General features: G+C 36.7%; 1 protein-coding gene across 1 annotated transcript in view; it reads left to right on the top strand.

Moving 5' to 3' along the window:
• The first annotated feature begins 591 nt into the window (after positions 1–591).
• Positions 592–23,449, top strand: part of ATP8B4 (ATPase phospholipid transporting 8B4 (putative)) — a 284,590-nt gene continuing 261,732 nt past the window's right edge. The window contains exons 1-2 of the mRNA XM_040226490.1: positions 592–944; positions 12,782–12,849. Of these exons, the coding sequence (XP_040082424.1) occupies positions 12,822–12,849 (28 nt within the window). The 5' untranslated portion in view covers positions 592–944; positions 12,782–12,821. The remainder of the gene's footprint in view (positions 945–12,781; positions 12,850–23,449) is intronic.

Genomic DNA, 23,449 nt, shown 5'->3' with positions numbered 1-23,449 from the left:
TTCAAGATAGCTATATAATGAGCTCCCTTTTCCCAACGACCTGTCCAGGTATGTTCTGAGGCTTAGACAGCTTACCTGCCCTGGATTCTGTAATGCTGGTGGAAAAAGCAGGAATCCAAGATCAGTTTCTTTGACTGCAAAAGGCAAGCTTGCAGCCACCACATCCTGCTGCCCCTTGAGCAGATCAGCTGGCCCTGCCCTTGGTGGCCTGTTGGTGAGTTTATTATGGCCAGGGTGGGTCATTTGTCCTGTATGCTTTAGACCATAAGTTAACAGCATACCAAAAACAGATCTACATTTCTGGGGCAGAGTAATAATAGCTCAGGAGACAGATGATCTAGACAGATGAACCACAATTTATTAATTGAAAATGTACAGTGTAACTGTCAGGAGGACCAGAATGTTCACTTCAGCATGCATGGCTAGTGTATTCTTTCCCTGTAGGCAGACTTCTGTGGGAAAGCAAGTTATTATCAGCAGGTTGCTTGGTGATTGTGGAATTGGAGCAAGGGGAATTAACTATAATAACCTGATTGTTGAATGGCCTCTGATCTTCAAAGAGAAACTCCATTTTAATCCTTTACTTAAAGTGTTGAGTCACCTGCACCCTAGTGTACCCATTTTAATTGTAAAGTAGGGACCTCTATGAGGAATCATAATATGACCAGTATGCCCCCTTATGCAGACAGCTGCTTGAGTAGCATTTCCAACTTGGATGTCTTTTTATGGCCCTTAATCTCAAGGTATCTGAAATCAACTTCTTATTTTCCCTAAACAAACTGGAGTTTTCTTTTGACTTTGCCATTTTTTTTTCTATTAGAAGAATTATATTCTGTGACCAAGATTCAAAACCTGAACTTGAAATTTAAAAAAAAAAATCAAATTTTTCATGCAAGCATCACTCTCAATCTTTTCCAAAAGAGTACTCACATAAATGAATATAGGTAAAGTACTTAGCTATTATTTGGGTTACATTTCTCTCTCTCCCTACTTTCCCCAGACCTGTCTTTCTTATAAAAATCCAGCAAGACTTTGACACACGAAAACCAACATCTTAACCCCTTACACGAGATGAAGGCAAGGGTAAGATAAAACCTATTCAGCGACTTACCTTCTTCCATTTCTTCTGCTTCGGGGTGATTTCAAAAAAGGAACAATGTTTTTATGTAAATAATGTTTGCTTCAGCACTTGTAAGTGGTTGAATTTCAAAATCCTAAACTAGATTTTATTTTAGCAAATCCTTCTTTATCACCTGTTTTTTTTTTTCCCAGTCTATTTCCTTAGACCCTCACTGATCTGAAAGTTCAATAGAAGATGGCTTTTTCTTTTCTCTAACATCAGTGAATGTCAGCTGGGGTATTTTGGTGAATTGATAAATATAAGACAATAAAAGAACTAAAATTTACTTCCTCAAATTTACACTATAATCTGATACATTACTATGAATGCTCCATTAGATATATCTGAGTTGTTGTTATTATAAGGAAAAGATTGGATTGGAGGAAACGTGGACTTGAAGTCTTAATTTTTGTTATAACCACATGTTTTAGAGAGTAAAAACACTTGGATAAGATCATTAATAAGGAACAATTTTCACAACCTCAGAGAAATGTTTAATTCATACAACAGTGATTATATTATCACTCTACATTAAATATGAAATACAGCATATTTTCTACAAAGGCAAAAATGACTAAATTAAAAGATTTATTCATTATATTAAAAATAAAAAGTTTTAAAGATATTTTGGAAGGTGTTATTAGAGAAATTAAAAGCACTGAAATAATTGTAAGGCTTAAAGGTAATTTTAGAAATGATATGGTTTTGCTTTATGCTTAATTGTCTGGGGATTTTAAAATGAAAAGTGCTTGTAGGAAGATCTAAAATAAGAGATGGAAGGGGTTACATGGATATTTTCTCTTTAGTTACCTTTGTATTGCACAAATATATATTACGTTCATCCTGTGTACTGGCTATCTGTTAGTGCTAATCCCTCAAAGCGATCTAGCAAACCAAGAAGGAGAAAGGAAGAAAATGTTGGCCAGTGGCCAGTACTCCTAATAACTTCCTGAGAGATTAAATTTCTTCTTCTTGCCTGCATTCTCATTGGCACCTGTCAGGGTGGAGAGTCCCTTTTGCTATCCTGCTTAAAGAACTGTTCTTCCTTTTACCTGCTCGAGGGACTCTGAGCTCATGAAGACAGAATATGTTAACTTAGTCTCCAGAGAGTTTTCAAGCCCTAACAAGTTGACTTAGAACTTTCTGATGAGCCTTAAAACCCATTGGCCAGATGGGGCCATCAGATCTAGGTGTCATTGTCACTGAATCCATTCATCCTTTCCCATGTCCACATTTTGTATCTGTTGTGAAATTTTGTTGGAACAAAAATAGCTCCTCATGGATAAAAACCCACTTTTGTCCATGTTTTTCTCACAGAAAGTCTTTTCCTCAAAAAAAAAAAAAAAAGAAAAGAAAATCCTTTTTATGCATCTTCTTTTAGAGTCAGGGTGCTTCCTCTTGCCCTTCTCCTCCCAGAGATTTGCAAATTTCCTTCTCCTTTCTCATGCTTTTCAGTTTGCCTGCAATGCTCTTCCTATTGCTAACCAAATACTTCTCATTCTTTGAGGTTCTTCCTAGACTGGAGGTGGGGTTGCACAGGAGAATAGCGACCAGCCAGAGAGAGAGAGGCCAAGAAAGCCACAAAGGTTCCCAGTTTGGGAGGATCTAAAACTTTCTTGAACTTGCGGTTGGGGTCTAGGAAGAGAGAGTTGCTAAAAGGGAAATGCCTTTAGTATCAGGAAGCTCTTACTTTATTCCTCATAGAAACTGAGAAATTAATTCTTTCATTTAGCAGACATTTATTGAGCACTGCCACATGCCAGTCATGCATTTAATATGGAAGATACAACTATGGTCCAGACAGATCAGTTCTCTGCCCCACTGGAGTTTGTAGACTAAGGAGAAAACAGCTGATGTGATAGGCAAATAAATTCTAGAATTATAGGGGCTCTGAGATGGTAAGTTCTTGATTCTGTGGGAGCATATAGGAAGTGGTCTTATCTCTGATTTGGGGGGCCAGGGGAGAACTCCTAGAGGAAATGCTAGCAGTGCAGTTTGAGTTGATATTGAAAAGATAGGTACAAATTAGTCAGGTGAAAGGACTGACCATGGGTATTAGATTATGACTGACAGAGGAGACAACATGAATCATGGCCTTCAAATGGAAAAAGCTGAGCTGAGTATTTCTGTAGTATAGACGTGAGGGGGTGCAAGGAGGAATGGGGACTATAAGGAGAGTGAGGAGAGAAATCAGAGTAGAAAGACTAACAGGGTCCAGGTTGCAGAGGGGCCACGGAATCATTGGAATTTGATCTTTTAAATTTTTTAAGGCCAATAGGAGGTGATTAAAAGGTTTTAAGTAGGGGTGTGGCATAATGCTGTTTAACTTTATCAATATCACTCTGGCTTCAGTGAGGACCTGAGTCTATGGGTTATCAGGGCTGGAACAGGGAAACCTATTAATGAAGGAAGGCAGGGAAAAGCAGTAACTGGTCAGCAGGCCTGTCCTGGAGGCATCTGCTGCCTAGGGTTGGGGAACAGTGAGGGGAGGGGAGGATTGTTTTAGGCAGCCTCATAGCAGTTCATAGAAGGCATGGGAAGAGGAAAAGAAGAGTTATTGATGGGTCATATTGGAGGACCTCTCTTGGCTTCTCACAGCACCCAGCAGTAGTAACCCCATCTTCATGTTGGATTCATCAATATTAGTGAGTTGTCCCTGGCAAAGCAGTGGGTCTTAGAAAGTGTTGATGGCCCTGCATGTCAGGGACACCTTGCAGTGGGTGTTATTCCCTCAGCACTGCTGAGGCTATGGCTTTTCCTGGCTGTAGTGGATGGGAACTTGTAAATCTAGGTGCACAACAGGGAGAAATGCTGATGGTTCAGGCTTTTTAGATTCTAGAAATTGATAGTGGAGAAATAGGTGTTGATGAAATTCCTTTGCATACTCCTTTCTTGTAATTGCTAAGCCATAAGCCTTGCTCTTCCTCTTTTCTGGTCTCTAGATGAGTGACCAGCTTCTTCTTTTGTGGGTGTTTAATGCATCCTGCCACACCACATCTTTGAGCAGGAACAAACAAGTCATTTCTCTTGCTAACCTAGGGAATATGAATTCAGAAGCTCTCCTTACTGTCATGTGTTTGCAGAGGTGTCTGAGTTCATGTCCATGGTCTACTGGGTTGACGTTGTTTACCCTTTATTTATTCATTCTAAATCCTTAATTGAGTTTGCCATATGAAAGAAATGAGACCACATGTAGGGGAAAAAATGAAACATAATATTATTCTGCCCCCTATTTATTTCTAAATTATTTTTTCTTCCAATTTTATTGATAAGTAATTGACATACAGCGCTGTGTAAGTTTAGGTGTATAGCATAAGACTGGACCTACCTCATGAAATGATTACCACAATAAGTTTAATGAACATCCATAATTTCATATAAATTATTTTTGTTGTGGTGAGAACTCATAGGATTTACCCTCTTAACGACTTTTGTACGTAACATACACTACTGTTATATTGATCATGGTTGCACTTTACATGCTTAGTACTCATCTTCTAACTAGAAGTTTGTATATTTTAATCACCTTCATCCAACTCCCTCTCTTTCCACCCCTTGTCTCTGGTAATAACAAATCTAATCTCTTTTTCTATGAATTTGTTGTTTGTTTTTGGAGGTATAATTAACCTAAAACACTATAGGAGTTCCTGGTGCACAACACAATGATTCAGTATTTATCATCACCATGATAAGTCTAGTTACCATCTATCACCATGCAGAGATATTATATTAATATTTACTATATGCCCCACACAGTACATCTCATTCTCATGATTCATTTGTTTAGTCACTGGAAGTTTATACTTCTTAATCTCCCTATGTCACTCATTCTCTCTCCCTATGTCACTCATTCTCTCTCCCTCTGTCTCCCCATCCCTGCAACCACCTGTTTGTTCTCTGTATATGTGTTCCTGTTTTGTTATATTTATCCATTTGTTTTGTTTTTTAGATTCCACATATAAGTGAAACCATACAGTATTTGTCTTTCTGTTCTTTCACTTAGCATAATACCCTCTAGGTCCATCTATGTTGACATCTATGTTGTCCATCAAAATTGACAAGATTTCATTTTTTTTTTATGGCTGAATAGTATTTAATTGTTTATATACACCACACCTTTATCCATTCATCTATCAGTGGGTACTTAAGTTGCTTCCATATCTTGGCTATTTGCTTCCATATCTTGGCTATTGTAAATACTACTGTGATGCACATGGGGGTGCTTAATGTCTTTTTGAGTTAGTATTTTTATTTGGAAAAATATCCAAAAGTGAAAAAATACCCCAAAGTGAAATTGCTGAATCTTATGGTAGTTATACTTTTACTTTTTTGAGGAATCTCCATATTGTTTTTCATAGTGAAAGTGCATAAGAAAACTCTTTTTCTCTGCATCCTTGCCAACACTTTCTATGTGTCATCATTTTGATAATAGCCATCTGACATGTGTGAAGTGGTATCTCATTGTAGTTTTTAAAAAAATTCAATTGATTTGTAATGTAATTTTTACTGTACAGCAAAGTCCAGTTTTATATATATACGTGTGTGTATATATATATACACACACACATATACACGTTCTTATATTCTTTTCTGTTATGGTTTATCACAGGATATTGAGTATAGTTCTCTATATGGCTGCCAATGCAGGAGACATAAGAAATGTGGGTTTGATCTCTGAGTTGGGAAGATTCCCTGGAGGAGGGCATCGCAACCCACTCTAGTATTCTTGCCTGGAGAATCCCGTGGACAGAGGAGCCTGGCAGGCTACAGTCCATGGAGTCACAAATAGTCAGACATGACAAGTGACTTAGCTGGCACACGTACTGTAGGATCTTGTTTATCCATTGTGTATATAATAGCTTGCATCTGCTGACTTCAAATTCTGAATCCATCTCTCTTCAACTCCCTTCCCCACTGGCAACCACAAGCTTGATTTTTATGTCTGTGAGTCTGTTTCTTAGTTAAGTTCATTTGTATCATATTTTAGATTCCACATATACATGGTATCATGTTATTTGCCTTTCTCTTTCTAATTTAGTTAGTATGATACTCTCTGGATCCATCCATGTTGCGGCAAATGACATTCTTTTTTATGACTGAGTAGTATTCCATTGTGTGTGTGTGTGTGTGTGTGTGTGTGTGTGTGTGCATGTATATATATAGTGCATCTTCTTTATCCATTCGTTTTTCAGTGAACATAGGTTATTTCCCTATGTCTTGGCTATTTTCAGTATTGCTACAATGAACATTGGGGTGCATCTCATTGTGGTTTTGATTTGTATTACTCTGCTGATTAGTGATGTTGAGCATCTTTCTTATGTATCTGTTTGCCATCCATATGTATTTTTTTGGAAAAATGTCTCTTTGGGTCTTCTGATTATTTTTTAGTGGGGTTGGGTTTTTTTTTTTTTTTGATGTTGAGTTGTTTGAGTTCTTTGTATATTTTGGATGTTAACTCCTTATCAGATGTATCATTTGCAAATATCTTCCCAAATGCAGAGGGTGGCCTTTTTGTTTTGTTGATGGTTTCCTTCACTGTGCAAGTTTTTTAGTTTGATGTAGTCCCATTTTTCTTATGTTTTCCTTGCTTACTTCATACATATACTTTTATATATTATGTAGCACATATACATTGGAGAAGGCAATGGCAACCCACTCCAGTGTTCTTGCCTGGAGAATCCCAGGGACGGTGGAGCCGTGTGGGCTGCCATCTATGGGGTCGCACAGAGTCGGACACTACTGAAGTGACTTAGCAGCAGCAGCAGCAGCAGCATTGCATATACACACACACATATATGTACACCACACATATACTTTTTCAGATTCTTTCCCCTTATAGGTAGGTTATTACATAAATTGAGTATAGTTCCTAGTGCTATACAGTAGGTTCTTGTTGGCTACCTGTTTTATACAGAGTGTGTATATGTTGGAGAAGGAAATGGCACTCCACTCCAATATTCTTGTCTGGAGAATCCCATGGACTGAGAAACCTGGTCCATGGGGTCGCAAAGAGTCAGACACAACTGAGCATGTGTGTCTGTTAACCCCACCTCCTAATATATCTGTTTCACTATGCCCTCTCCCATTTGTCAGTCATAAGTTTGTTTGCTCTCTTTGTGAGTCTCTTTCTTTTTGGAAATAAGATCATTTGTGTCTTTTAAAATTTTAGGTTCTATGTGGAAATAATGTTTGTATGATTGTTGTCTTTGGCTTACTTTACTTAGTACCTGGTACTCTTTAGGTACTTCCGTGTTGCTGCATATGGGCATTATTTCATTCTTTCTTATGGCTGAGTAATATTCCATACACACACACATGTACATCACGTCTTTATTCATTCATCTGTCAATATACATTTGGTTTGCTTTCATGTCTTGACTATTGTAAATAGTGCTGCAGGGAACATTGGGTGCATGTATCTTTTTGAATTATGCCCAGGAGTTGGATTGCAGAATCATAGGGTAGCTCTATTTTTAGCTCTTAGATGAACCTCTATACTGTTCTCCATAGTGGAGAGGGTTCCTTTTTCTCCACATCCTCTCTAGAATTTATTACTGATAGACCTTTTGATGATGGTTATTTTGACTACTGTGAGGTGATAACTTATTGTAGTTTTCATTGGCATTTCTCTTAGTTAGCAATGTTGAGCAGCTTTTCATTTGCCTTTTTGGTCCTATGTATGTCTTCTTTGGAGAAATGTCTATCTAGATCTTTTACTTATTGGGTTTTTGTTTTTGTGATATTGAGCTGCATGAACTGTTTGTATATTTTGGAGCTTGACCCTTTGTTGGTCGCATCATTTGCAAATATTGTCTCCCATTCTGTAGGTTGTCTTTTCACATTGTTGATGGTTTCCTTTGCTGGGCAAAAACTTTTAAGTTTAATTAGATTTGACTTGTTTATTTTTGTTTTTATTTCCATTACTCTGGGAGAGGGGATCCAAAAAGATATTTCTGTGATTTATGTCAGAGAGTGTTCTGCCTATATTTTCCTCTAGGAGTTCTAGACTCTGGTCTTACATTTAGGTCTTCAATCCATTTTGAATTTATTTTTGTGTATGGTGTTAGGGAATGTTCTGATTTCATTCTTTTATATGTAGGTGTTCAGTTTTACCATCACCACTTATTGAAGAGAATGCTTTTTTCCCACTGTATTCTTGCCTCCTTTGCCATAGATTAATTGACCATAGATGAGTAGGTTTATTTCTGGGCTTTCTATCCTGTTTCATGGATCTTCAGTTCCATTTTTGTTCCAGTACCATACTGTTTTAATGATTATAGTTTTGTACAATAGGCTGGAGTCAGGGAGCCTGATTCCTCGAGCTGTTTTTCTTTCTCAAGACTGTTTTTGCTATTTGAGGTCTTTTGTGTTTCCATACAAATTAAAATTTTTTTTCTAGTTCTATGAAAAATACCATTGGTAATTTGATAGGGGTTGAATTAAATGTGTAGGTTGCCTTGGATAGTATTGCCATTTTTACATTATTGATTCTTCCGAACCAAGAACATGTTATATCTTTTGATCTATTTGTGTCTTCTTTGATTTCTTTCATCAGCATCTAATAGTTTTTGGAGTACAGGTATTTTGCCTCCTCAGCTAGGTTTATTTCCAAGTATTTTATAGTGGTAAATGGGATTGTTTTCTTAATTTTTCTTTCTGATCTTTCATTATTAGTATATAGGAGTGAAGCTGATTTCTGTGTTTTAAATTTTTATCCTGAAACTTTACCAAATTCATTGAGTTCTAGTAGCTTTCTAGTAACATCTTTAGGATATTTTATGTATAGTGTCGCATCATCTGCAAACAGTAACAGTTTACTTCTTTTCCAATTTGGATTTGTTTTATTCTCAAATTGCTGTGGCTAGAACTTTCAAAACTATATTGTATAAAAGTGATGAAGACTAGACATCTTTGTCTTATTCCTGTCTTAGAGGAAATGCTTTCAGTTTTTCACCATTGAGTGTGATATTAGCTGTGGATTTGTCATATATGGCCTTTATTACATTGAGGCAGTTTCCCTATGCCCATTTTATGGAAGATTTTCTTTTCACTTTATAGAAGGTTTTCTTTTTTCTTTTAAATCACAAATGGGTATTTAATTTTGTTGAAAACTTTTTATGCATCTATTTAGATCATATGATTTTTATTTTTCAACTTGTTAATGTGGTGTATCACACACTGATTTTGCAGATATTAAAAAATCTTTGCATCTCTGTGATAAATCCTACTTTATCATGGTATATGATCCTTCTAATGCATTGTTGGATTTGGTTTGTTAGTACTGAGGATTCTTATGTCTGTGTTGATCATTGATATTGACCTGTAATTTTCTCTTTTTTGTCATATTTTGTTTGTTTTCAGTATCAGGGTGATGGGGGCCCCATAGAATGAGTTTGGGAGTGTTCTTTCCTCTGCAGTTTTTGAAATAGTTTCAGAAGGATAGGTGTTAGCTAATCTGTGAGTGTATAATAGAACTCACCTTTGAAATGATCTGGTCCTGCCTTTTGTTTGGGTTTTTTTAAATTACAGGTTCAATTTCAGTACATATAATTGGTCTGTTCATAGTTTCTGTTTCTTCCTGACTCAATCTTAGTTGATTGTACCTTTCTAAGAATTTGTCCATTTCTTCTAGGTTGTCCATTTCATTGGTGTATAGTTATTCATAGTAGTCTCTGATACTTTGAATTTATGTGCTGTCAGTTGTAATTTATCCTTTTTCATTTCTGATTTTATTGATTTGAATCCTCTCCTTTTTTTTTCTTAATGAGTCTGTAAAGGTTTATCAATTATTTATCTTTTCAAAGAATAATCTTTAGTTTCTCTAATCTTTTCTATTGTTTTCTTTGTCTCTATATCATTTATTTTCAATCTGATCTTTATGATTTCTTTCCTTCCACTAACTTTGGGTTTTGTTTGTTCTTTCTCTAGTTGCTTTAGTGTAAGGTTAGGTTGTTGTTTGTAATTTTTCTTGTTTCCTGAGCTAAGCTTGTATCACTATTAACTTCCCTTTTAGAACTACTTTAGCTATGTCCCACAGGTTTTGGATTATGGTATTTTCATTTTTATGTTTCTAGGTATATTTTAATTTCCTCTTTGATTTCTTCAGTGGACCATTGGTTGTTTGTAGCATATTGTTTAGCCTCTATGTGTTTGTGGTTTTTGCTGTTTTTTCTTATAATTTACTTCTAGTCCCAGAGCACTGTGGTTGGAAAAGATGCTTGGTCTGACTTCAGTTTTCTCAAATTTACCAAGATTTCCTTTGTTGTCCAGCATGTGATCTATTCTGGAGAATGTTCCATATGCACTTGAAAAGAAGATATATTCTTCTGATTTTGGATGGAATGCTCTATAAATGTCAATTAAATTTATCTGTTCTAATGTGTCATTTAAAGCCTGTGTTTCCTTATTGATTTCCTGTCTGGATGATGTTTCTGTTGATGTAAGTGCAATGCTAAAGTCCTCCACTGTGGTACTACTGTCAGTTTTCCTTTTATGTCTGTTAACATTTGCTGAAAATATTGAGGTGCTCCTGTGTTGGGTGCATATATAATTGTTATATCTTCTTCTATTGGTCCCTTGACTATTATGTAATGTCCTTTTTTGTGTCTTGTAACAGTCTTTATTTTAATGTCTATTTTGTCTGATAGGAGTACTGCTACTCTAGCTTTCCTTTGATTTCTATTTGCATAGAATACCTTTTTCTATCCCCTCACTTTGAGTCTGTGTGTGTCTCAAGATCTGAAGTGGGTCTCTTATAGACAGCACATATACGGATCTTGTTTTTGTATTCATTCAGCCAGCCTATGTCTTTTGGTTGGAGCATTTAATCTATTTACATTTGAGATGATATATATGTTCTTATTGCTATTTTAAAGTTGTTTTTGATTTTGTAGGACTTTTAAAAATTCCTTTTCTCTTTTGTTTACTTCTCTTGTGATTTGATAACTATCTTTAGTGTTGTGTTTGGATTCTTTTTCTTTTCTGTGTGTTTATCTATTATAGATTTTTTGTTTGTGGTTACCATGAAGTTTTGATGTAGCAGTCTATATGTATACATGATTGTTTTAAGTTGCTGGTTTCTTAATTTAAAATGCATTTCAAATAGCCTGCATTTGTACTTTACTTTTCTCACAATTACTGTTTTGACATCATATTTGTGTGTAGATGATTTCCTACTTTTACTATATGTTTACATTTATTAGTGAGCTTTACCATTTCGTAATTTTCTTGTTTCTAATTGTGGCCTTTTCTTTTATGCTTAAAGAATTGCTTTAGCATTTGTGGTAACACTTGTTTGGTGGTGCTGAATTCTTTTAGCTTTTGTTTGTCTATAAAGCTTTTGATTTCTCCATCAATTCTGAATGAGAGTCACACTGAGCAAAGTATTCTTGATTTTAGGTTTTTCCCTTTCTTTACTTTCAACATATCAAGCCACTCCCTTCTGGCCTGTACTGCTGCTGCTGCTGCTGCTGCTAAGTTGCTTCAGTCATGTCTGACTCTGTGTGACCCCATAGACGGCAGCCTACCAGGCTCCGCCGTCCCTGGGATCCTCCAGGTAAGAACACTGGGGTGGGTTGCCATTTCCTTCTCCAGTGCATGAAAGTGAAAAGTGAAAGTGAAGTTGCTCAGTCGTGTCCGACTCTTCACGACCCCATGGGCTGCAGCCTACCAGGCTCCTCCGTCCATGGGATTTTCCAGGCAAGTGTACTGGAGTGGGGTGTCATTTCTGGCCTGTACAGTTTCTGCTAAAAAATCAAGTGATAGTCTTATGGGAATTCCCTTGTTTATTATTTGTTGCTTTTTCTTTCTTGCTTTTAATATTTTCTCTGTCCTTAGTTTTTGTCAGTTTGATTACTATGTGTCTAGGCATGTTCCTCCTTCATTTAATTCTATTTGGGGCCATCTGCACTTCCTGGACTTGGGTGACTCTGGAAGGAATCACACTTGGCACTTAAGTAAAAGGCAGGTGTTGGAGCATCACCTCTGTAATATTCAAATTTACAGAGTTTTGGATATATTAGAAAATTTGGCTCCATTTTAATCCCAAATTGAATTTCATACTTGTTCTTACTTTAAGTTTGTTCCATATATCTGCTGTAATACAAATAGGTAATTTTTATATAGAATTGTCTCTCTTAAAATTTTTAATTGAAATAGAATTGATTTACAATGGTGTGTTTGTTTTAGGTGTACAACAAATTGACTTGGGTCTCTCTTTCTATATATATGTACATATATATGTATATGTATGTGTATGTATATATATGTATATGTATATATATACATATGTGTATATATATACACACACATATATACATTCCTTTTTAGATTCTTTTCTATTATAGGTTATTACAAACATCGTACATAGTTCCATGTACTATACAGCAGATCCTTGTATTTTATATATAGTAGTGTGTATATTTTGATTGCAAACTCAAAATTTATCCCTTCCCCCTTTCCAATTTGGTAACCATAAGTTTGTTTTCTGTGTCTGTCTGGTTAGATTTAAGTCTCATAAATGGAGTCTGTTATTCTTTGTTGTGTTAATGACTTCCTAGTCATCTAGATTTGACTAGGAAGAAAGCTGAATGATGGGAATTTTTGGTTAACGAGTGTTTCTCAAATACTAATGTTTTGTACATATCCCATTTTCTTATATAGGCCAGCTGTGAGGCCTGGTGAAAAAGAATCAAGTGCAATAATGTTCTGCAGTAAGAAGAAATCACTTGGTAAGTACTGAGTTCTTCAGGAGATACAAAGCAAATATGATTTTTTTAGCATTCATTTTAATTTCAAAGAGGTATAATTTATAAGCAAAAACCACATAGATCTTGAGTGTTCTGTTTGACCTTTGACAATTTTATGTAGATTTGTAATTATCACCAAAAAGCAAGAGACAATATTTCTCTCACTCCAGAAAGTTCCTTGTGCCCCACCTTTTCATTTTCCCTGCATTGTACACAACCACCTTCTGATTTCTATTTGGTTGATTTGCCTATTTTTGAAATTAGTATAAATGAAACCATGCAGCATGTATTCTTGTGTCTTCTTTCACTAAGTGTAATGTTTTTGACATTTCCATGTGGTTGCATGTGTCAATATTTTGTTATTCAGGTTTTTTCTTGTAAAGCAGTATTCCATTGTATGAATATACCAACACTTAAAACTAAGATCGTATGGTTAGAAATAATTTAGGTTCATTATGGCAAGAAACATTTGGTTTTTGGTTGAGTAATTTGTCTAGCAGAACAGTTTTAATAGTATTCTAGTGTTAAGAAATACAGCATTGTGACCTGAGAGTATTAATCTTGTCTTAAACCTTTTTAGTCAGTGACAGATTATTGTGTAGTTTTTCCTTTAGTGGAAGTGTATTTGGTTTATTACTGCTGTTTTAGTTCAGACTTGTTAGAAAGGAAAGGCTGGATTAGAGTATATCTAATACTCTTCTTCTAATCCTATGTGTGACAGTTGGTTAACCCACTTTGATGGGCAGTTATTTCTAGGTGCAGTCTGTTCACTTGTTGGACACATTCATCCCAATGTTCAGTTTCATAATGAGCTGAAATTTGTCTCAGTGTAATTTGCACCTGTAGGTCATTAATTATGCCCTCTGGGGCAATATTTTCATATTTCCAGAGCTTATTTAAGAGTCTAGAATTATTGTCATTTTATATTTTTCAAATAAAGTGATTTATTTATACTTAGTCACTGGTATTATCTTAATAATGTAAACATTAGATTAACCAGTTTTGACAAGGACAAGTTGCCAACAGAATCTATTGTTGCGAGGTTTTGATAAGTTCAGTTTCACTCTTTTAAAATAATTTCTATGTATATATGAATGCATATGTATAAAATAAGCAATTTTTTATGAATAAAAATAAGAAAATAGAAGTAACTGTAATTGGACAGTCCAGAGATAACTGCTCCAGAGTGCCATGTTGCCCAATTTAGAGGGCTCCAATCATTGACCTCTATTAATGCGTTAATGTATATTTATCCACTTATCTCCAGATGGAACTATGGTGTGCATCATTTTGAAACTGGCTCTTAAATCATAATATTGAAATCATAGATACCTTTTCTACCTTAAACTTTTTTCTATAACATTTTTTTATATTTTCCTCTAACTTTTAATTTTGAAAATGTTGGAACTTACAAAAAATTGGAAGAATGATAAACACCCAAATACCTTTCACCTAAATTCTACAGTTGTTACATTTTGCCACATTTGCTTCCTCTTTTTCCTCTCCTTCCACCAGCACACACCCAAACAAATGCATACACATAAACCTTTTTGTTATTGAAGACATCATGACTCTTATCCCCAAATACTTCAGCACAGATCTCCTAAGAACAAGGACATTCTCCATCTTAGCTGGAGTATTGTCACCACATCCAAGAAATGTAACATTTATGATCAAGTAACATACATTCCATTTTTTTCAGTTTCCCCAATTGTCCCCACATCTCATGTCTCAGAGCTTGTTTTTATTTTTGGTATGATACCTAATTATAATGTTCACACATTGTATTTGGCTTTAAACTCCTTTATTTTCTTTTAGATTTAGAATAGTTTGTCGTCATATTGATTTTTGGCAAAAGTCCATTCCAAAAGTCATTCCACTCAGTCGTTTTGGATTGAACATCTTGGGTGCAAATACTATGAAATAATATTTAATTGGGAAACTAATAAATTAGTTACTTGAACCACTCTTGATGGGGAACACAACTTGCTGATCTTACTCATACAGAATTTCATTTTACAGACTGTCATAGCTATTTGTAATGAGCTATTAAGTAGTCCATTGTGTAAATAGCTTTGTAATGAGGTGAAATGTTGCCGCATAGTTGGGACTATATTCACTGTGGTGCTAATTCGCAGAGAAAGGTGAGGCTAGTTCCTTCCTCTTGGACTTGTTACAGTGGCCACATGACTTGAGGCACTGACTTTGGTGTCACCATCATTTGCATCATCATGATTGGGAATGTTACATCTTTCAGTTCAGTTCAGTCGCTCAGTCGTGTCCCACTCTTTGCGACCCCATGAATCGCAGCACGCCAGGCCTCGCTGTCCATCACCAACTCCCGGAGTTCACTCAGACTCACGCCCACTGAGTCAGTGATGCCATCCAGCCATCTCATCCTCGGTAGTCCCCTTCTCCTCCTGCCCCCAATCCCTCCCAGCCTCAGAGTCTTTTCCAATGAGTCAACTCTTTGCATGAGGTGGCCAAAGTACTGGAGTTTCAGCTTTAGCATCATTTCTTCCAAAGAAATCCCAGGGCTGATCTCCTTCAGAATGGATTGGTTGGATCTCCTTGCCGTCCAAGGGACTCTCAAGAGTCTTCTCCAACACCACAGTTCAAAAGCATCAGTTCTTCGGCGCTCAGCCTTCTTCACAGTCCAACTCTCACATCCATACATGACCACTGGAAAAACCATAGCCTTGACTAGATGGACCTTAGTCAGCAAAGTAAAGTCTCTGCTGTTGAATATGCTATCTAGGTTGGTCATAACTTTCCTTCCAAGGAGTAAGCGTCTTTTGATTTCATGGCTGCAGTCACCATCTGCAGTGATTTTGGAGCCCTCAAAAATAAAGTCTGACACTGTTTCCATTGTTTCCCCATCTATTTCCCATGAAGTGATGGGACCAGATGCCATGATCTTTGTTTTCTGAATGTTGAGCTTTAAGCCAACTTTTTCACTCTCCTCTTTCACTTTCATTAAGAGGCTTTTTAGCTCCTCTTCACTTTCTGCCATAAGGGTGGTGTCATCTGCATATCTTGATTTTTAGATTATCAATTCTTGTAGATCTATTTATAGACTGGAGAACTTTGTTGTTTAGTTGCTAAGTCATGTCCGACTCTTTGTGATTCCATGGACTGCAGCACGCCAGGCTTCCCTATCCTCCACTCTCTCCTGGAGTTTGCTCAAGTTCACGTAGATTGAATCAGTGACGCTATCTAACCATCTCATCCTCTGCTGCCCTCTTCTCCTTTGGCCTTCAATCTTTCCCAGCATCAGGGTCTTTTCCAATGAGTCGCCTCCTCGGAGCAGGTGGCCAAAGTACTGCAGCATCAGCTTCGGCATCAGGTGATGCTGGAGACCTTATTCAATCTACAATATTCATTTATTTACCATTTTGCCACATTTGCTTCCTCTCCTTCCTCTCCTCTCCTTCCTCTCCTCTGTCTTCCACTCCTCTATTCAGGCAGTCAACAAACATTTTTGAGCACCTATGATATGCTAGGTAGTACCAACTTTACTTGACATAACTTTTTATGATTTAGTAAAAACATGTATCTTTATACAATTAAGTTTACAATAGCAGTGATAACTTAATAACAATTTACCAAACATCACTACCAGTATGTTTTCCAGAGGAGCACAGACTAGAGAACTTCTAGTCAGCCTGCTGTTGTCAGGGGGAGAATCAGGCAGAAGTGATATTTCACTTCAATGAGTTATTTAAGATCAACATTTAAGAAATGTGCACTTATATTTACATAAACTTTCACAACATCATCAGGAGGCTTGGGACATTGATGTATGTAAAAATATAACAAGCCAATCATTAAGTATTGTGGGAACACAAGAATTTTCTCTCAGATATATGCTTTACTATTTATTATCTCCATATCCACATAAATCTCACAGTCTTCAGCATGTGGAAAATTCTAGCTAACTGACTCAAGTATTTAAAACACACTTACAGTCTGTTTGTTTGTTTGTTATTTGTAATTTATCCTTTTGGTGTAAGCTTGAATGGGAGGTCCAAAGATGACCACGTTAAAGCATATATGTGCTTCATATTTTACATATGAACAGCAAAGAATGTTGTTCATATGTAAAATACCTAATTCAGATTTTAGGTTGTTAGGTAACATAGGAAGCAAAAGAAGTAGATAATTGGAGGCTTTATTTAAGCTCTAAAGCTATTATTGATTCCAAAATGTGAGGGTTGTGGAGCAACATGCATTATTCCATAGGGTGCAGGCTAGGAAGATCAGACCAAGGTCACATTATGTGTTTCATCGGCCCTTCCCAGGCCCCTTCCTTCAAAAAATATTGAAAATTAAGTTTTACAGTTGTGAGAGTTTAAAGACAAATATAATCCAGGTTGGATTCATCATTCAGTCAGTTTAGTTCAGTCTCTCAGTTGTGTCCGACTCTTTGCGACCCCATGAATTGCAGCATGCCAGGCCTCCCTGTCCACCACCAACTCCCAGAGTTCACTCAGACTCACATCCATTGAGTCAGTGATGCCATCCAGCCATCTCATCCTCAGTCGTCCCCTTCTCCTCCTGCTCTCAATCCCTCCCAGCATCAGAGTCTTTTCCAATGAGTCAACTCTTTGCATGAGGTGGCCAAAGTATTGGAGTTTCAGCTTTAGCATCAGTCCTTCCAATGACACCCAGGACTGATCTCCTTTAGAATGGACTGGTTGGATATCCTTGTAGTCCAAGGGACTCTCAGGAGTCTTCTCCAACACCACAGTTCAAAAGCATCAATTCTTCAGCACTCAGCTTTCTTCACAGTCCAACTCTCACATCCATACATGACCACTGGAAAAACCATAGCCTTGACTAGACGGACCTTTGTTGGCAAAGTAATGTCTCTGCTTTTGAATATGCTATCTAGGTTGGTCATAACTTTCCTTCCAAGGAGTAAGCATCTTTTAATTTCGTGGCTGCAGTCACCATCTGCAGTGATTTTGGAGCCCCCCAAAATAAAGTCTGACACTGTTTCCCCATCTATTTCCCATGAAGTGATGGGACCAGATGCCATGATCTTCATTTTCTGAATGTTGAGCTTTAAGCCAACTTTTTCACTCTCCTCTTTCACTTTCATCAAGAGGCTTTTTAGTTCCTCTTCACTTTCTGCCATAAGGGTGATGTCATCTGCATATCTGAGGTTATTGATATTTCTCCCGGCAATCTTGATTCCAGCTTGTCCTTCCATCCCAGCGTTTCTCATGGTGTACTCTGCATATAAGTTAAATAAGCAGGATGATAATATACAGCCTTGGTGTACTCCTTTTCCTATTTGGAACCAGTCTGTTGTTCCATGTCCAGTTCTAACTGTTGCTTCCTGACCTGTATTTCTCAAGAGGCAGGTCAGGTGTTCTGGTATTGTCATCTCTTTCAGAATTTTCCACAGTTTATTGTGATCCACACAGTCAAAGGCTTTGGCATAGTCAATAAAGCAGAAATAGATGTTTTTCTGGAACTCTCTTGCTTTTTCCATGATCCAGCAGATGTTGGCAATTTGATCTCTGGTTCCTCTACTTTTCCTAAAACCAGCTTGAACATCTGGAAGTTCATGGTTCACGTATTTCTGAAGCCTGGCTTGGAGAATTTTGAGCATTACTTTGCTCGCATGTGAGATGAGTGCAATTGTGCGATAGTTTGAGCATTCTTTGGCATTGCCTTTCTTTGGGATTGGAATGAAAACTGACCTTTTCCAGTCCTATGGCCACTGCTGAGTTTTCCAAATATACTGACATATTGAGTGCAGCACTTTCACAGCATCATCTTTCAGGATTTGAATTAGCTCAATTGGAATACCATCACCTCCACTAGCTTTGTTCATAGTGATGCTTTCTAAGGCCCACTTGAGTCACATTCCAGGATATCTGGCTCTAGGTGAGTGATCACACCATCGTGATTATCTGGGTCATTAGGTAAGTATTTTAGACTGTTAGGATTAGAAGTAAGAAATGAGCAAAATGAATAGTTAAGTTGAATAAATTAATTATTAATATGTTAATCAGTCTTCTTTACTAGAATGGGTTTAAGCTTTAGCTATGACACATATACAAATATAGATCTATTTTGAGCTGCCTCATTCCAGTGAATAATGCAGTAATACTCAGAATTGCATTCTATGTCATACATGTTTATTGGTGTTAGAACATATTTCCAAGTACATTGTTCCAATTCTCCATTTTATTATTTAGTATTTCCAACTGTGTAATAATCTAATTATTATATTATAATACTTAGACTATTATAATAATCTAATAGTCATGCTTTGGTTTTATAAAAAAATTCTCTTAATTGAAAAATTTCATCCATGGAATTATAATGATTTATTATTAAAGATGCTTTATATTCCTTTCACAGACCCACACCTTAGAACACTCCTTTAATTTAGCATTTGAGCCAATACCTGGCATATAGTAAGCACCTACTGAATGGTTGCTGTTGTTGTTATTATTTTAAGTAGTGTTAGTAAATGCTGTTTGTGTGTTAAGTTGCTTCAGTCGTTTTTGACTCTTTGGGATTCTGTGGACTGTATGTAGCCCACCAGGTTCCTGTGTCCTGTGGACTGTAGCACGCCAGGTTCCTGTGTCCATGGGATTCTCCAGGCAAGAATACTGGAGTGGATTGCCATCCCCTCCTCTGGGGGATCTTTCTGACCCAGGGATTTGAACCCACATCTCTTATGTTTCCTGCACTGGCAGGCAGGTTCCTTACCACTATTACCACCTAGGAAGCTATAGAGATTTTGTCTATAAAATGTCCAAATCTCAATCCCCAGGATGGCAAGAATCCCACACTTCCCAGCCCACAATCAGGATGGTGGACCTATTCTCCAAAACATTACTTTCACTATTTGTTCAAATAGAACTTTGTAATTTGAAGAAAATTAAGATTTTTTATTTCTAGTCTTAATTTTGAAATCTGGATTTTCTTTTGATGGTGGAATGAAGTCTGAAAGTTTATGAGGTAATCGCAAACATAGTATTTTTTATAAAGAAAAATACTTTTTAATAATTCAGAAATGAAAAGCCTACTGTGAATTGTAAACCTGCCTTCATATGATGAATAAACCAATTAAAACATCACATTTCAATGATTTTGACTGGAATGATCTTGTATCACTGTGGTAGTGCTGGTTGTCTTATGTTAATTTCAACCTTGACTGGTAGTTCAGTCATTCACTTACTCATTTATCCACTGATCCAGTCAGTCAGACAGCCATTTCATAGATACATACTAATACCTGTTTCTCACCAGACACTGTTCCAAACAGAAAATAAACAACTGCGGACAAAACATTTTTTTTTTTTGGTTTGTTTTTTTCAGTATAAATTTGTTTATTTTATTTAGAGGCTAATTACTTTACAATATTGTATTGGTTTTGCCATACAGCAACATGAATCCGCCACGGGTATACACGTGTTCTCAATCCTGAACCCCCCTCCCACCTCCCTCCCCATACCATCCCTCTGGGTCATCCCAGTGCACCAGCCCCGAGCACCCTGTATCATGCATTGAACCTGGACTAGCAATTCATTTCACATATGATATTATACATGTTTCAATGCCATTCTCCCAAATCATCCCACCCTTGCTCTCTCCTACAGAGTCCAAAAGACTGTTCTATACATCTGTGTCTCTTTTGCTGTCTCACATACAGGGTTATTGTTACCATCTTTCTAAATTCCATATATATACGTTAGTATACTGTATTGGTGTTTATCTTTCTGGCTTACTTCACTCTGTATAATAGGCTCTAGTTTCATCCACCTCATTAGAACTGATTGAAATGTATTCTTCTTTTGGCTGAGTAATACTCCCTTGTGTGTATGTACCACAGCTTTCTTATCCATTCGTCTGCTGATGGACATCTAGATTGCTTCCATGTCCTGGCTATTATAAACAGTGCTGCAGTGAAAATTGGGATATACATGTCTCTTTCAATTCTGGTTTCCTTGGTGTGTATGCCCAGCAGTGCGATTGCTGGGTTGTATGGCAGTTCTATTTTCAGTTTTTTTAGGGAATCTCCACACTGTTCTCCATAGTGGCTGTGCTAGTTTGCATTCCCACCAACAGTGTAAGAGGGTTCCCTTTTCTCCACACCCTCTCCAGCATTTATTGCTTGTAGACTTTTGGATTGCAGCCATTCTGACTGGCATGAAATGGTACCTCGTTGTGGTTTTGATTTGCATTTCTCTGATAATGAGTGATGTTGAGCATCTTTTCATGTGTTTGTTAGCCATCTGTATGTCTTCTTTGGAGAGATGTCTGTTTAGTTCTTTGCCCCATTTTTTGATTGGGTCATATATTTTTCTGGAATTGAGCTGCAGGAGTTGCTTGTATATTTTTGAGATTAGTTGTTTGTCTGTTGCTTCATTTGCTATTATTTTCTCCCATTCTGAAGGCTGTCTTTTCACTTTGCTTATAGTTTCGTTGGTTGTGCAGAAGCTTTTAATTTTAATTACGTCCCATTGGTTTATTTTTGCTTTTATTTCCAATATTCTGGGAGGTGGGTCATAGAGGATCCTGCTGTGATTTATGTCAGAGAGTGTTTTGCCTATGTTCTCCTCTAGGAGTTGTATAGTTTCTGAAACTATACATTTTGAGTTTATTTTTGTTTATGGTGTTAGAAAGTGTTCTAGTTTCATTCTTTTACAAGTGGTTGACCAGTTTCCCCAGCACCACTTGTTAAAGAGATTGTCTTTTCTCCATTGTATATTCTTGCCTACTTTGTCAAAGATAAGGTGTCCATAGGTGCATGGATTTATCTCTGGGCTTTCTATTTTGTTCCACCGATCTATATTTTTGTCTTTGTGTCAGTACCATACTGTGTTGATGACTGTGGCTTTGTAGTAGAGCCTGAAGTCAGGCAGGTTGATTCCTCCAGTTCCATTCTTCTTTCTCAAGATTGCTTTGGCTATTCGAGGTTTTTTGTATTTCCATACAAATTGTGAAATTATTCTAGCTCTGTGAAAAATAACCGTTGATAGCTTGATAGGGATTGCAGTGAATCTATAGATTGCTTTGGGTAGTATAGTCATTTTCACTATATTGATTCTTCCAATCCATGAACACAGTTTATTTCTCCATCTATTAGCTTTGATTTCTTTCACTAGTGTTTTATAGTTTTCTATATATAGGTCTTTAGTTTCTTTAGGTAGATATATTCCTAAGTATTTTATTCTTTTCATTGCAATGGTGAATGGAATGTTTCCTTAATTTCTCTTTCTGTTTTCTCATTATTAGTGTATAGGAGTGCAAGGGATTTCTGCGTGGTGTTTTTATATCCTGCAACTTTACTATATTCATTGAATAGCTCTAGTAATTTTCTGGTGGAGTCTTTAGGGTTTTCTATGTAGAGGATCATGTCATCTGCAAACAGTGAGAGTTTTACTTCTTTTCCAATTTGGATTCCTTTTATTTCTTTTTCTGCTCTGATTGCTGTGGCCAAATCTTCCAGAACTATGTTGAATAGTAGTGGTGAAAGTGGGCACCCTTGTCTTCTTCCTGACTTTAGGGGAAATGCTTTCAATTTTTCACCATTGAGGATAATGTTCGTTGTGGGTTTGTCATATATAGCTTGTATTATGTTGAGGTATGTTCCTTCTATTCCTGCTTTCTGGAGAGTTTTTATCATAAATGGATGTTGAATTTTGTCAAATGCTTTCTCTGCATCTATTGAGATGATCATATGGCTTTTATTTTTCAATTCGTTAATATGGTGTATTACGTTGATTGATTTGTGCATATTGAAGAATCCTTGCATCCCTGGGATAAAGCCCACTTGGTCATGATGTATGATCTTTTTAATGCATTGTTGGATTCTGGTTGCTAGAATTTTGTTAAGGATTTTTGCATCTATGTTCATGAGTGATATTGGCCTGTAGTTTTCTTTTTTGTCGCATCTTTGTCAGGTTTTGGTATTAGGGTGATGGTGGCCTCATAGAATGAGTTTGGAAGTTTACCTTCCTCTGCAGTTTTCTGGAAGAGTTTGAGTAGAATAGGTGTTAGCTCTTTCAATTTTTGGTAGAATTCAGCTGTGAAGCCATCTGGACTTGGGCTTTTGTTTGCTGGAAGATTTCTGATCACAGTTTCAACTTCCGTGTTTGTGATGGGTCTGTTAAGATTTTCTATTTCTTCCTGGTTCAGTTTTGGAAAGTTGTAGTTTTCTAAGAATTTGTCCATTTCTTCCAAGTTGTCCATTTTATTGGCATATAGTTGCTGATAGTAGTCTCTTATGATCCAGAATTTCTGTGTTGTCTGTTGTGATCTCTCCATTTTCAGTTCTAATTTTATTGATTTGATGTTTCTCCCTTTGTTTCTTGGTGAGTCTGGCTGATGGTTTGTCAATTTTATTTATCCTCAAAGAACCAGCTTTTGGCTTTGTTGATTTTTTCCTATGGTTTCTTTTGTTTGTTTTGCATTTATGTCTGCCCTAATTTTTAAGATTTCTTTCCTTCTCCTAGCCCTGGGGTTCTTAATTTCCTCCTTTTCTAGTTGCTTTAGGTGTAGAGTTAGGTTATTCATTTGACTTTTTTCTTGTTTCTTGAGGTATGCCTATATT

Source organism: Oryx dammah, unplaced genomic scaffold (genome assembly GCF_014754425.2).
Source record: "Oryx dammah isolate SB20612 unplaced genomic scaffold, SCBI_Odam_1.1 HiC_scaffold_26, whole genome shotgun sequence".
Lineage (NCBI taxonomy): Eukaryota > Metazoa > Chordata > Mammalia > Artiodactyla > Bovidae > Oryx > Oryx dammah.
This window is presented reverse-complemented; position numbering and strand designations above follow the sequence as displayed.